General features: G+C 45.9%; 1 protein-coding gene across 1 annotated transcript in view; it reads right to left on the bottom strand.

Annotated features, from left to right (window-relative positions):
- The window catches only part of LOC140309335 (dematin-like), a 34,694-nt gene that overhangs the window by 5,518 nt on the left and 13,497 nt on the right, over positions 1–15,679 (bottom strand). The window contains 14 exon segments of the mRNA XM_072387163.1: positions 1,175–1,255; positions 1,520–1,576; positions 1,659–1,666; positions 4,257–4,463; positions 4,711–4,816; positions 6,223–6,332; positions 7,277–7,429; positions 7,641–7,685; positions 7,917–8,091; positions 9,163–9,207; positions 10,447–10,575; positions 10,672–10,752; positions 10,925–10,960; positions 13,463–13,528. Coding sequence (XP_072243264.1) covers positions 1,175–1,255; positions 1,520–1,576; positions 1,659–1,666; positions 4,257–4,463; positions 4,711–4,816; positions 6,223–6,332; positions 7,277–7,429; positions 7,641–7,685; positions 7,917–8,091; positions 9,163–9,207; positions 10,447–10,575; positions 10,672–10,752; positions 10,925–10,939 — 1,212 coding nt within the window. The 5' untranslated portion in view covers positions 10,940–10,960; positions 13,463–13,528.

The following is a 15,679-nucleotide window of genomic DNA, read 5'->3' as shown; positions in this document are numbered from 1 at the left end:
GGTCCCCAAAAGACACATAAACAAACACACGGTCCCCACAAGACACATAAACAAACACATGGTCCCCAAAACACAAACAAACACACGGTCCCCACAAAACACAAACAAACACACGGTCCCCACAAGACACAAACAAACACACGGTCCCCAAAACACAAACAAACACACGGTCCCCAAAACACAAACAAACACACGGTCCCCACAAGACACATAAACAAACACACGGTCCCCACAACACACATAAACAAACACATGGTCCCCAAAACACAAACAAACACACGGTCCCCACAAAACACAAACAAACACACGGTCCCCAAAACACAAACAAACACAAGGTCCCCACAAAACATAAACAAACACACGGTCCCCACAACACAAACAAACACACGGTCCCCACAACACAAACAAACACACGGTCCCCACAAGACACAAACAAACACACGGTCCCCACAAGACACATAAACAAACACACGGTCCCCACAACACACATAAACAAACACACGGTCCCCACAAGACACAAACAAACACACGGTCCCCACAAAACATAAACAAACACACGGTCCCCACAAAACATAAACAAACACACGGTCCCCACAAAACATAAACAAACACACGGTCCCCACAAGACACAAACAAACACACGGTCCCCACAACACACATAAACAAACACACGGTCCCCACAAAACACAAACAAACACACGGTCCCCACAAAACATAAACAAACACACGGTCCCCACAACACAAACAAACACACGGTCCCCACAAGACACAAACAAACACACGGTCCCCACAAGACACAAACAAACACACGGTCCCCACAAGACACATAAACAAACACACGGTCCCCACAAAACATAAACAAACACACGGTCCCCACAAAACATAAACAAACACACGGTCCCCACAACACAAACAAACACTCGGTCCCCACAAGACACATAAACAAACACACGGTCCCCACAACACACATAAACAAACACACGGTCCCCAAAAGACAAACAAACACACGGTCCCCACAAAACACATCTGTCAAGCACGGTGGTGGAGGGCTGATGATCTGGGCTGGTTCTGCAGCCACAGGACACTGAAGCTGCTGCTGAAGCTGCCGGATCAGGGTTCACTTAGTTTTTTTCCGACCTGACATGCTAAGGCTCTTAGAGTGAAGTTAGTTTACCTCCAGTCTGGTCCGGTCCACACCAGGAGGGAGTTTGCTGCGCCCCCGGTGAGTCACCACCAGCATCTCGTAGGGGAAAATCTACAGGAAGAAATCAGATGGAATCCAGCTTCAGTTCTGGGGATCTGCAGCTTCCTAAAAACAGTTGGTTTGGGTCACCAGTTCCTTAAAACAGCTAAACAAATATCATTTAAGACTATTTTAGACCCACAAACTGTGTTTTTGGTGTCCTGGAAATGAGAAACGGCCACTCAGGTATTCCTAATAGTTCCAAGCTAAAACTCATGGTGAACTTCTCTGAGGATTAAATGGACTCTGAACAGTTTGGCAGCTCAGTTTTCTCACTTTATGATCCAGCATGCTGGGCAGCGAGTTCCCTCGGTCCATCCTGGCGTCTCCATTCTGCCGAACACACAGAAACATGTGGCCTCCACTGTTAAAGCGGCTGCTGCAGCTAAAGAGCTTTGAAATGAACACACTGTACCTGAAGACCTGCAGAGACACAGAGGCACAGAGGCATGAATTACAGCTGCTTCAAACATCTGGAACGGTTAAACGTGCAGATCCAGAATTATACTTGAATTAAGCAAGGAGAGGAAACAAGGAGAGGAAGCAAGGAGAGGAAACAGGGAGAGGAAACAAGGAGAGGAAGCAAGGAGGGGAAACAAGGAGAGGAAGGAAGGAGGGGAAGGAAGGAGAGGAAGCAAGGAGAGGAAACAAGGAGAGGAAGGAAGGAGGGGAGATAAGGAGAGGAAACAAGGAGAGGAAGCAAGGAAGGAGGGGAAGCAAGGAGAGGAAACAAGGAGAGGAAGCAAGGAGAGGAAACAAGGAGAGGAAAGAAGGAGAGGAAACAGGGAGAGGAAACAAGGAGAGGAAGCAAGGAGAGGAAACAGGGAGAGGAAGGAAGGAGAGGAAACAGGGAGAGGAAGGAAGGAGAGGAAACAGGGAAAGGAAGGAAGGAGAGGAAACAGGGAGAGGAAACAAGGAGAGGAAGGAAGGAGAGGAAACAGGGAGAGGAAGGAAGGAGAGGAAACAGGGAGAGGAAACAAGGAGAGGAAGGAAGGAGGGGAAACAAGGAGGGGAGACAGGGAGAGGAAACAAGGAGAGGAAGGAAGGAGAGGAAGCAAGGAGGGGAGACAGGGAGAGGAAACAAGGAGAGGAAGGAAGGAGAGGAAGCAAGGAGAGGAAACAAGGAGAGGAAACAAGGAGAGGAAGCAAGGAGGGGAAACAAGGAGGGGAGACAGGGAGAGGAAACAAGGAGAGGAAGCAAGGAGGGGAAACCAGGAGAGGAAACAAGGAGAGGAAGCAAGGAGAGGAAGGAAGGAGGGGAAACAAGGAGGGGAAACAGGGAGAGGAAACAAGGAGTAGAAACAAGGAGAGGAGATGAGGAGAGGAAACAAGGAGAGGAAACACGGAGAGGAAGGAAGGAGAAGAAACACAGAGAGGAAACAAGGAGAGGAGATAAGGAGAGGAAACAAGGAGAGGAAACAGGGAGAGGAAACAAGGAGGGGAGACAAGGAGAAGAAGCAAGGAGAGGAAACAGGGAGAGGAAACAAGGAGAGGAAACCAGGAGAGGAAACAAGGAGAGGAAACAGGGAGAGGAAACAGGGAGAGGAAACAAGGAGAGGAAACCAGGAGAGGAAGGAAGGAGAGGAAACAAGGAGAGGAAGGAAGGAGGGGAGACAAGGATAGGAAGCAAGGAGAGGAAACAAGGAGAGGAAGGAAGGAGGGGAGACAAGGAGAGGAAGGAAGGAGGGGAGACAAGGATAGGAAGCAAGGAGAAGAAACACGGAGAGGAAGGAAGGAGAGGAAGGAAGGAGGGGAAGCAAGGAGAGGAAGCAAGGAGAGGAAGGAAGGAGAGGAAGGAAGGAGGGGAAACAAGGAGAGGAGATGAGGAGAGGAGACAAGGAGAGGAAGGAAGGAGAGGAGACACGGAGTGGAAACAAGGAGAGGAGATGAGGAGAGGAGACAAGGAGAGGAAGGAAGGAGAGGAGACAAGAGGAAACAAGGAGAGGAGATGAGGAGAGGAGACAAGGAGAGGAAGGAAGGAGAGGAGACAAGAGGAAACAAGGAGTAGAAACAAGGAGAGGAGACAAGGAGAGGAAACAAGGAGAGGAAGCAAGGAGAGGAAACAAGGAGAGGAAGCAAGGAGAGGAAGGAAGGAGGGGAAACAGGGAGAGGAAGCAAGGAGAGGAAGGAAGGAGAGGAAGGAAGGAGAGGAAGCAAGGAGAGGAAACAGGCAGAGGAAACAAGGAGAGGAAACAAGGAGAGGAAACGAGGAGTGGAAACAAGGAGAGGAGATGAGGAGAGGAGACAAGGAGAGGAAGGAAGGAGAGGAGACACGGAGTGGAAACAAGGAGAGGAGATGAGGAGAGGAGACAAGGAGAGGAAGGAAGGAGAGGAGACAAGAGGAAACAAGGAGTAGAAACAAGGAGAGGAGACAAGGAGAGGAAACAAGGAGAAGAAACAAGGAGAGGAAGCAAGGAGAGGAAACAGGGAGAGGAAACAAGGAGTGGAAACAAGGAGAGGAGATAAGGAGAGGAGACGAGGAGAAGAAGCAAGGAGAGGAGACAAGGAGAAGAGACAAGGAGAGGAGACAGAGAGAGGAGACGAGAGGAAACAAGGATAGGAAGCAAGGAGAGGAGACAAGGAGAGGAAGGAAGGAGAGGAGATGAGGAGAGGAAACAAGGAGGGGAGACAAGGAGAAGAAGCAAGGACTGGGAACAAGGAGAGGAGATAAGGAGAGGAGATGAGGAGAGGAAACAAGGAGAGGAGATAAGGAGAGGAAACAAGGAGAAGAAGCAAGGAGTGGAAACAAGGAGAGGAAACAAGGAGAGGAGATAAGGAGAGGAAACAAGGAGAGGAAACAAGGAGAGGAAACAAGGAGAGGAGATAAGGAGAGGAAACAAGGAGAGGAAACAAGGAGAAGAAGCAAGGAGTGGAAACAAGGAGAGGAGACGAGAGGAAACAAGGAGAGGAAACAAGGAGAGGAAACAAGGAGAGGAAACAAGGAGAGGAGACAAGGAGAGGAAACACGGAGAGGAGACAAGGTTCTTATAACAGTAATCACTACGTTCTTCACCTGTCTGCGGTTTCTCAGAGGAGCTGAACTCTGCCGACTGCAGCTGGAAGGAAACAGAAAAGGAAACAGAAAAGGAAACAGAAAAGGAAACAGAACGTCAGCATCACAGCGAGGGAAAGCGCCGCAGCGACATGTTTCCGCTACTCACCCGGGACAGACCGCTCCGAGAGGACGCCGGGAAATACACCGACCTGGACGGGTTGGACCCTGGAAGCAGAGCCAAACACATCCGAATGAAGCTCAGCAGGAGCTGAAGCGTGGAGCTTTACCAGAAGGACCTGTCGGCCATGTTTGTTTTACCAAAATCCTGCTAAAATGGGAATTTTTACTTTATAATGAAGCCATTTATTTCTCTCCATAATAATAAATAAAATCCTTTGTTTGGGTGAAACCGCTGCTTCTTTCACAGCTTAAACTTAAACTAAAACTATGAATGTGCACGTGTGCACGTTACCGGCGTTCTGGCTGCGGTCCGGCAGCGAGCGCGTTTTCCTCCTCAGAGGCGCTGAGGACTTGTCCAGCTCCTCCTTCAGGATGATTTTCCCCAGATTGGACTGAATCTGACAGACAAACAGAAACTTTCTATCAGGCCCATCAGTCTGAAAGTGTTTTAAAGATAAAAGTCAGAAAGTGTTTTAAAGATAAAAGTCAGAAAGTGTTTTAAAGATAAAAGTCTGAAAGTGTTTTAAAGATAAAAGTCTGAAAGTGTTTTAAAGATAAAAGTCTGAAAATGTTTTAAAGATAAAAGTCTGAAAGTGTTTTAAAGATAAAAGTCTGAAAATGTTTTAAAGATAAAAGTCTGAAAGTGTTTTAAAGATAAAAGTCAGAAAGTGTTTTAAAGATAAAAGTCAGAAAGTGTTTTAAAGATAAAAGTCTGAAAGTGTTTTAAAGATAAAAGTCTGAAAGTGTTTTAAAGATAAAAGTCTGAAAGTGTTTTAAAGATAAAAGTCTGAAAATGTTTTAAAGATAAAAGTCTGAAAGTGTTTTAAAGATAAAAGTCTGAAAGTGTTTTAAAGATAAAAGTCTCAAAGTGTTTTAAAGATAAAAGTCTCAAAGTGTTTTAAAGATAAAAGTCTGAAAGTGTTTTAAAGATAAAAGTCTGAAAGTGTTTTAAAGATAAAAGTCTGAAAGTGTTTTAACGATAAAAGTCTGAAAGTGTTTTAAAGATAAAAGTCTGAAAGTGTTTTAAAGATAAAAGTCAGAAAGTGTTTTAAAGATAAAAGTCTGAAAATGTTTTAAAGATAAAAGTCTGAAAGTGTTTTAAAGATAAAAGTCTGAAAGTGTTTTAAAGATAAAAGTCTGAAAATGTTTTAAAGATAAAAGTCTGAAAGTGTTTTAAAGATAAAAGTCTGAAAATGTTTTAAAGATAAAAGTCTGAAAGTGTTTTAAAGATAAAAGTCTGAAAGTGTTTTAAAGATAAAAGTCTGAAAGTGTTTTAAAGATAAAAGTCTGAAAGTGTTTTAAAGATAAAAGTCTGAAAATGTTTTAAAGATAAAAGTCTGAAAGTGTTTTAAAGATAAAAGTCTGAAAGTGTTTTAAAGATAAAAGTCTGAAAGTGTTTTAAAGATAAAAGTCAGAAAGTGTTTTAAAGATAAAAGTCTGAAAATGTTTTAAAGATAAAAGTCTGAAAGTGTTTTAAAGATAAAAGTCTGAAAGTGTTTTAAAGATAAAAGTCTGAAAGTGTTTTAAAGATAAAAGTCTGAAAATGTTTTAAAGATAAAAGTCTGAAAGTGTTTTAAAGATAAAAGTCTGAAAGTGTTTTAAAGATAAAAGTCTGAAAGTGTTTTAAAGATAAAAGTCTGAAAATGTTTTAAAGATAAAAGTCTGAAAGTGTTTTAAAGATAAAAGTCTCAAAGTGTTTTAAAGATAAAAGTCAGAAAGTGTTTTAAAGATAAAAGTCTGAAAGTGTTTTAAAGATAAAAGTCTGAAAGTGTTTTAAAGATAAAAGTCTGAAAGTGTTTCCCACCTTGTTCAGTTCCTGCTTCTGAAGAACTCTGAGTCCCCAAAGCTCATCGCCCAACTCTGCATCCTCCTCATCCTCCTCCTCCATCTGATCCTTCTTCTTCCACTCCTTCTCTGCAGTGAGGAGAGGAGGCAAGGAGGCAAGGAGAGGAAACAAGGAGAGGAGAGAAGGAGGGGAGGTAAGGAGAGGAAACAAGGTGAAGAAGCAAGGAGAGGAGACAAGGAGAGGAAACAAGGTGAAGAAGCAAGGTGAGGAGACAAGGAGGCAAGGGGAGGAGACAAGGAGAGGAGAGGAGACAAGGAGGTAAGGAGTGGAGACAAGGAGAGGAGAAAAGGAGAGGAGACAAGGAGGCAAGGAGAGGAGACAAGGAGAGGAGGCAAGGAGAGGAGAGAAGGAGGCAAGGAGAGGAGAAATGAGAGGAGACAAGGAGAGGAAACAAGAAGAGGAGAGAAGGGGAGGAGACAAGGAGGTAAGGAGAGGAGGAGAGGAGACAAGGAGAGGAGGCAAGGAGGCAAGGAGAGGAGAGAAGGGGAGGAGATGAGGAGAGGAGACAAGGAGAGGAGAAAAGGAGGCAAGGAGAGGAGGCAAGGAGAGGAGACACGGAGGCAAGGAGAGAAGACGAGGAGAGGAAATAAGGAGAGGAGACAAGGAGAGGAGAGAAGGGGGAGGAGAGGAGAAAAGGAGAGGAGAAAAGGAGAGGAGACAAGGAGAGGAAATAAGGAGAGGAGAGAAGGGGGAGGAGAGGAGAAAAGGAGAGGAGACAAGGAGAGGAGAGAAGGGAGAGGAGAAAAGGAGAGGAGACAAGGAGAGGAGAGAAGGAGAGGAAACAAGGAGAGGAGATAAGGAGAGGAGACAAGGAGAGGAGGGTGAATATCTGACAGGAAACAGTTGTTTTCTGGATTTAAAGCTGGAATTTTCTAATGAACACTTCGAAAATCTCATCTTTATATCTATTAATACTTTGGATGGATCATGATTATGTGTGTGTGCATGTGTGTGCATGTGTGTGTGCATGTGTGTGCATGTGTGTGTGCATGTGTGCTGGTTTGGATCGTACCAATCACAGCCAGGGAGGGGGGGCAGGGCCAGTAGTCGGTCTCGATCTTGGAGGGCTGGTTTGGATCTGGAGGCTGAGCTGCTGGGAACTTGGAGGACTCAATGATGAGATCCTCGATGTGTTTCCCCTGAGGGACGGCAGAGGACGGCACATCTGTACGTGCACGTGCACGTGCACACACACACACACACACACACACACACAGAGCACGTTAAAGCTGATTAAACACTGCAGAGCAGGTGGCTGCAGCTGACCCACATTCAGTGAACAGCTGCTGTTATTCATGAAAACACTGGTAACCATCGGTAACCATCGGTAACCGCCGGTAACCATCGGTAACCGTCGGTAACCACCGGTAACCAACCTTGCTTGTAGATGGGAGGCTTCTTATAGATGTTGGTGCCATTTTCTGCAAATAAAGAAGCATGATTTAAACGTACCAGATGATGGCGAACAGCACATTTATCTGATGTTTTCACATGAAGGCGGCAGCACCCGCTGCCCTGAGCGAGGTAACCATCGGTTACCGATGTCGCTGAAGATGTACGATGAGGCAAAGTGGGATTGTAAAGCTACATCACCAACCAAAGAAGATAAAACAGCAGGAAAAACGGGTAAAAACAGGAAGAGACGTGGTTACCGGGCCGGTGGAAGTGATGCATGGTGCTCCTGGTGCCACCGGGCTGTGTGGTGGGGGTGGGGGGAGTTGGTGGTGTGTGTGCGCTGTGGGTTCTGCTGCTCTGGATGGTGGAACCGGGTGAGGAACCTCCAGTGGATCGGTTCTCCAGCCACTCCCTGGACTCCTTGGATGAGTTCTGTAGAGACAGCCGAACACCGACGGGTCAAAGCAAGGCTTAAAGTCAGCGGCGTCACGGCAACGGAGCCGGACCCTCTGGTTTCTGATCTCCAAAACCATCTAAAACATCCGTCACCACCGGATAAAATACCAGTCCAACCTCTTCCTTTCAAAAATATCCATTTGACCTTCTGAAATACCAAAAAAAGCCTCTGAATTATAACTACAACAACTTCCAAACCCCTTTGAACCGCCTAAATGACCCAGTAACTGACCCCGGTAATCCCTAGGAACCGCCGGTTCTGTAAGGAACTCCTCAGTAATACTCAGAGCCTCCTGAAAGATTTAATGTTTCTCCTTAAAAACTCTGAGATCCAGCAGTTCGGTGGTCGCTGGAACTTCTCCAGAAGCCCCTGAACCGACTTTAAGGCCTTAACAACAGACCTTCTTGGGTAACACAACACCAGGAAGGACTCATAGGCACCTCTAAGCTTTGTAATGTCCCCTTTAACCACGTATAAGTCACGGCAACAGAGCCGGACCCTCTGGTTTCTGATCTCCAAAACCATCAAAACATCTGTCACCACTGGATAAAACACCAGTTCAACCTCTTCCTTTCACAAATATCCATCTGACCATCTGAAATACCAAAAAAGCCTAAATGACCCAGTAACTGACCCCCGGTAATCCCTAGGAACCGCCAGTTCTGTAAGGAACTCCTCAGTAATACCCAGAGCCTCCTGAAAGATTTAATCTTTCTCCTTAAAAACTCTGAGATCCAGCAGTTCGGTTATCGCTGGAACTTCTCCAGAAGCCCCTGAACCTAACAGATAACGACTTTAAGGACTTAACAACAGACCATGAAGGCACCTCTAAGCTTTGTAATGTCCCCTTTAACCACGTATAAGAACCATCAGGGAGCGATTACTCCTTCATGATCACACAAAACCCAAACTGGTGCTAAACTCTTCATTTTAAGCCTCCTTAAATGTTAGAACAGCCTCCGAAACAAACTGCTTTGACTCTTAGAACATCTTAAAGGCCTTAAAGCTCCAGAATAACCACAAACATGGAGCTCTGGAATATTTACCTCTGGGGAGGGAGGAGGAGAGATGGAGCGAGGAGACAAGGACCTCTGCAGGAGAAGAGGACAAAAATAGATTAAACGTGCGTCTATGAATAGATTCAAAGCAAAAGGAAGAAGGTAAACATGTGATTTAAGGCGGTATTCGGCAGGTTTAATCCTTTAAAACATGCTGCGGTTTATACCTTCATCCTGCTGTTAGCTGAGAACTTTAATTCCTTTTTAATCAATCAGAAAACTGTTGTAATGAAGCTTTTGACCTGGTGGGGGCAGTGTTGGCTCAGTTTGAGCTAATTAACTCAACAGGAAGTCATCTGAAGGCATTAAATCCACCGACAGGCTCAATAAATCCTGAGTTTCATCGCTGTTATTTTCCCCTGAATAGTAAAATGTCCCACTTTAAACACTTTAAATGTTTTCTTTGACTAAATGTGAATAAAAATATAGTTTTTTTAGAAAAGCAAATCATTAAATTCTGATGTGAAATTTTTATCTTTTGTTTCCCACATCATCCAAACCTGTATTTGTTTCTCAGGTTTATTCTCAGCAGGTTTTGTCTCCTTAGTGACAGAAATAAGTTTTTATTTCATGCATAAAAGCCCTAAAAGCTTCAAATGTTTCCATTATCTGAATTTATAATGTTTATGTGAAGCCACAATACTGAAAATCCAATCCAACTCATATCATTTAAACTCATGAGAGTCAGAGACTTCAAAGTGGCTCAGAACCTGTTTCTGATGCAGAGATTATGAAGTGGGATTAAAGTCTGGTGAAATCAGAGCGATAAGGAAAGAGAGGAATCTGCTGAAGGATTTCAGTTCAGTGTCTGAACATTTCTGTCCCAAAACTCTGAAAACAGACGGAAATAACGGTGGAAAGGTGGAGAAAAATCACTCTGGACAACTGCAAAGTTTAAGGAAAAAGCCTCCAAAGAGACTGAAAGTGACCAAAAGAGCAACAACTCGTCCACAAAGACAGGAAACAGGTGTGCAGACACTCAAAGAAACATCTGCACAGATGTTGTATGTCTGAGTGACAGAGACCAAGCTAAAGCTGAGCGGCGGCGAGGCTCAGAGCGGCGGCGGCTCAGAGCGGCGGCGGCTCAGAGCGGCGGCGGCGTGGCTCAGAGCGGCGGCGTGGCTCTGAGCGGCGGCGGCTCAGAGCGGCGGCGGCGTGGCTCAGAGCGGCGGCGGCGGCTCAGAGCGGCGGCGTGGCTCAGAGCGGCGGCGGCGGCTCAGAGTGGCGGCGAGGCTCAGAGCGGCGGCGTGGCTCAGAGCGGCGGCGGCTCACCTCCAGCGGACTGTAGCAGTAGTGCGGCTGGTAGATCATCAGATCTGGTCTCTCGATGTCCAGGATGGCTTTGTCTCTGGGTAACGCCGCCAGATCCTTGTAGCCAATAACGCCATCGTCCACTCTGGCCTGCAGGGGGCGGGGGGCGGGGGGGGGGGGCAGAGATTACAGATTACTGATCTGAGATTAATCTGACGGCTGATGGGAGTCGATCTGTTTTCTCACCACGATGGCGGCGGCAGGGGATCCCGGGACGCTGGTCCCTCTGAGAGACAAAACGCTCCCTGGAGACGTCTGGGCCAGCTGCTGCTCGTGCACACGCACGTGCACGCACACACACACACACACACACACACACACACACACACTGATCTTTTAATCCTTTAAATGATGGATGATAATTATCTTAAAGATCTCCACCTGAACCCTCAAACAGCCGTTTAAATATCTGACGACTCTTTAAAAACTCGCTGTTTACCTTGGGCATCATCATGGCTGCTGATTGGTCCGTTTCCTGAGAGAGAAACAGAGGAAATGAGTCACAGATAGATCAATGTGTTAAACTACTCAGCTGTTTGATATCCGGCACACGGCTCAAACTGTGACGCTTTCTAACCCCGAAACACGGTCAAAGCAGGACAATCTGCTGCTGAAAAGTTGGGGTTCAAAGGTCATTAAGTCATAATGTTCTGATGCTGTTCTCAGCCGACTGATTCAGGAAATAATCTGTGAGCCCAGAACAACGTTTGCTTTGTCCAAACAGGTAAAAGAAGCAAAATGATGCAGTTTACTGTCTGTAAAACAGTGGAAGTAAAGCAGTTTTTTACATTCTGTTCATTTGTTTTCCCAAAAAAAAACCCGAGATATATATTTGAGGGCTGAAGTTTGATGAATAAATTCTTGGAGAACATGATCCTGACTCAGAAAAATGTTCTCAGGTGTTACGGTGCCTATAGGCCCAGCCTGCTGGGGGAGCTCCCATGATGCACCTCTCCTCCCTCCATGTACAGATGACATCATTGCTGTCATTAACTTGTGTTTCTCTCTCTCAGCAGGTGTCTCTGGCCTGGTGTTACGCTGCTTGTTGTCCCCTCTTTCCTGTCCTCTCAGCCCCAGCTGGTCCAGGCAGATGGACCCTTCCTGGTTCTGGTTCTGATGGAGGTTTCTTCCTGGTTCTGGTTCTGATGGAGGTTTCTTCCTGGTTCTGGTTCTGATGGAGGTTTCTTCCTGTTAAAATGAAGTTTTTTCTCTCCACAGTCGCCTCGTGCAGCTTAGGATCAGAGAGAAGTTTCAGTTACTCTGCTGGTTTCCTGAGCTCGGCTCTGTGTGAACTGGACTAATTTCGGACTGAAGTTCTGATGTGGTGCTTTATAAATCCAAACTAACACCGTGTCTCCCTTTCCTGCGTCTGGTGATGAAATGAACTGGACCCTCGGCTTGACTCAGCACACAATGAGTCAGGATCAGCTGAGCTGAAATGTGCTGTGGAGGCTTTCTGTGACAGCTGAGCAGCCGGCAGAGCTCCACAGAAACAGCTAACTGAGCTAACTGGGCTAACTGAGCTAACTGAGCTAACTGGGCTAACCGAGCTAACTGGGCTCACTGAGCTAACTGAGCTAACTGAGCTAACTGGGCTAACCGAGCTAACTGGGCTCACTGAGCTAACTGAGCTCACTGGGCTCACTGAGCTAACTGAGCTAACTGAGCTAACTGAGCTCACTGGGCTCACTGAGCTAACTGAGCTAACTGAGCTAACTGGGCTCACTGAGCTAACTGAGCTAACTGGGCTCACTGAGCTAACTGAGCTAACTGGGCTCACTGAGCTAACTGAGCTAACTGAGCTAACTGGGCTCACTGAGCTAACTGAGCTAACTGGGCTAACTGGTCATTGTGTCCGACCAGTTAACCGACTCGTTTGATGGTTGTTCAGTTAATTATTAAACTAAATACAGAGTTCAGATATAATTACATCAGTTATTTGTAAAAACCCATTAAATATTCTGTTTATCTTTGTCTAAAACCTGAGCAGTCACTGAAGTGCCTTTTATTTCTCTTTTCTCTCAGTATCTGTCACAACTGTTAAGCTAAAGTTTTCCATCTTTTGTTGGGTTATTTACTGGGTTATCTGGGAATCAAACCAGCAAACCTTGTGTTTGCAGCCACAGCTTTTTACAGTTCTCAGGCTGCTTTAAGCTAATTCTGCCTTTAGTTTAGCCATAATCTTCAGATAAATACAGTATTTATCCATTTCTAAAAGCAAATTCAATCTTTTGAATTAACCATAATTCCACTTCCTTAGCTGACTGAGCTAACTGGGCTGACTGAGCTCACTGAGCTAACTGAGCTCACTGGGCTAACTGAGCTCACTGGGCTAACTGAGTTAACTGAGCTCACTGAGCTCACTGGGCTAACTGAGTTAACTGAGCTCACTGAGCTCACTGGGCTAACTGAGTTAACTGACCTCACTGAGCTAACAGGGCTAACTAAGCTAACTGAGCTAACTGGGCTAACCGGGCTAACTGAGCTAACTAGGCTAACTGAGCTCACTGGGCTAACTGAGCTAACTGGGCTAACTGAGCTCACTGAGCTAACTGAGCTCACTGGGCTAACTGAGTTAACTGAGCTCACTGAGCTAACTGGGTTAACTAAGCTAACTGAGCTAACTGGGCTAACCGGGCTAACTGGGCTAACTGAGCTAACTGAGCTAACTGGGCCCGCCATTAAAACCCAGCACAGCTGAGGTCTGAGTGAGGCTGAGGCGCCGTTGGTTCTGGTGTCTGCCAACAGAAACTGGTTAAAAACGTGGTTTTAACCGTTAAACCAGCTGAGAAAACATTTATTCTCTTATTGGGTTCCCGGTGCTGCCTCCGAGCTGGACTCAGACCCTGCGCTCAGCTGTGTGTTTGGACAGTTTGCAGAACTCTCAGCTGCAGCTGCCGGCTGCTTTGTGTCGGCCGACATAAAGGGATTATTCCAGAGTCCACAGCTTTGTGGGCCTCTGCCTGTGTGCCGTTACCTCAGAGAGAATAAGGGATCATGTCTGCATGAGCTCGTCTTCTGGGCTCCGCGGCCCGATCAGCACCTGAAACACACACAGAGGCTCGGTTTGATCGGTTCTCTCCACAAATATCACCTGAAAAGGCCAACATCAAAGGGTGCTAAAAAAGAGCTAAAAATGTTTGATTCCTGGTGATTTCATTTGAAATAAAAACCATAAAACTGAAATATGATAAGAAACCTGGTGTAACACATCAGCTGAGACCAGAACCGAGCCCAGAACCGAGCCCAGAACTGAGACCAGAACTGAGTCCAGACCAGAACCGAGTCCAGACCAGAACCGAGCCCAGAACTGAGACCAGAACTGAGTCCAGCCTGGACTGAGACCAGAACTGAGACAAGAACTGAGTGCAGAACTGAGTGCAGAACTGAGACCAGAACTGAGACAAGAACTGAGTCCAGACCAGAACCGAGTCCAGACCAGAACCGAGCCCAGAACTGAGCCCAGAACTGAGACCAGAACTGAGACAAGAACTGAGACCAGAACCGAGCCCAGAACCGAGGCCAGAACTGAGTCCAGAACTGAGACCAGAACTGAGACCAGAAGTGAGACCAGAAGTGAGACCAGAACTGAGACCAGAACTGAGTCCAGACCAGAACCGAGTGCAGACCAGAACCGAGCCCAGAACTGAGTCCAGAACTGAGACAAGAACTGAGACCAGAACTGAGACCAGAACTGAGTCCAGAACTGAGACCAGAACTGAGTCCAGACCAGAACTGAGACCAGAACTGAGACAAGAACTGAGACCAGAACTCAGACAAGAACTGAGTCCAGAACTGAGACCAGAACTGAGACCAGAACTGAGTCCAGAACTGAGACCAGAACTGAGACCAGAACTGAGTCCAGAACTGAGACAAGAACTGAGACCAGAACTGAGACCAGAACTGAGACCAGAACTGAGTCCAGCACTGAGACCGGTCCAGATCCGGACTTTGTAGTGACGGCAGAACCGGACGAGGTTCAGAAGGAGCATCAGCCTGTATGACTGAGTTTAAACACTGATTTAATGAAGTCTCTCTGTAATACGAATGAAGCTCATCTCCCTGGGTTACTGGGCCATCAGCCCGCCCACATGCATCCATTTTCTCTCTCGGTTCTGTTTGTTTATCATCAACTGTTTGCTGCCACCTGGACTTTCTCCAACTGTCTTCACCTCCTTTTCAACATGAATCCTGACCGTATCGTCGGGGATCCCAGAAGCAGGTGGATCAACTGGCCCAAGAATCGGCCATTTAGCAAAAAGCAGGGGCTCCAGTACAGAGCCCTGGGGCTCCCCTGAGGAGATCCCAACGATAGAAACCCTCAGGAAAGATGGACTCAGGCACCAGAAATATTACTGGTAGTGAATTAATTATACTTTTTTTTCTTTTTACAGACGTTTGCTCTGTTATGTCACTGAATAATTATCAATAATTACCAATAATTACCAATAATTACCAATAATTACCAATAATTAACCATTAACACCAAACTGAAGCTGTTCTTACCTAAACTACATCCCATGACAGACTACAGTTTGTGTTGCAGTCTTCAGCGTTTCTGTTTCTGTCAGATTTCACTCCGAGCCTTCCCCGCTCCGGTATTGATCTCTGCTGGTGTCGCTGACTCTGAATAATTGATGTTAATAAATGGCTGACTGGGAGCTGTGGTCAATTTCAGCAGGCAACAGATTTCTGATCAGCTCCTCCTCATGTCTGCGGGTTCCTCTCAGTTAACCGACCCGTTTGATGGTTGTTCAGTTAATTATTAAACTAATTAAAGAGTTTAGATCTCATTTCCTCAGAGTTATTTGTAAAAACCTTTAAATATTCTGTTTATCTTTGTCTAAAACCTGAGCAGACACTGAAGTACCTTTTATTTCTCTTTTCTCTCAGTATCTGTCTTAACTGTTAAGCTAAAGTTTTCCATCTTTTGTTGGGTGACTTACTGAGTAATCTGGGAATCAAACCAGCAAACCTTGTGTTTGCAGCCAGTTTCTCAGGCTGCTTTAAGCTAATTCTGCCTTTAGTTTATCCACATTCTTCAGATAAATCCAGTATTTATCCATTTCTAAAAGCAAATCCAATCAAACCTTTGAATTAACCATAATTCCACTTCCTTTCTGAGATGAACGCGGTCATTTGGAATAGAATCGTGATTTATTTATGATTCTTTTCATCCGTCTTCCACCACGAC

Source organism: Leuresthes tenuis, unplaced genomic scaffold (genome assembly GCF_036924035.1).
Source record: "Leuresthes tenuis unplaced genomic scaffold, fLeuTen1.0.hap1 SCAF_6, whole genome shotgun sequence".
In the NCBI taxonomy this organism is placed as follows: Eukaryota; Metazoa; Chordata; class Actinopteri; order Atheriniformes; family Atherinopsidae; genus Leuresthes; species Leuresthes tenuis.
Note: the sequence above shows the minus strand (reverse complement) of the source record. Positions and strands in the feature narration are given on the sequence as shown.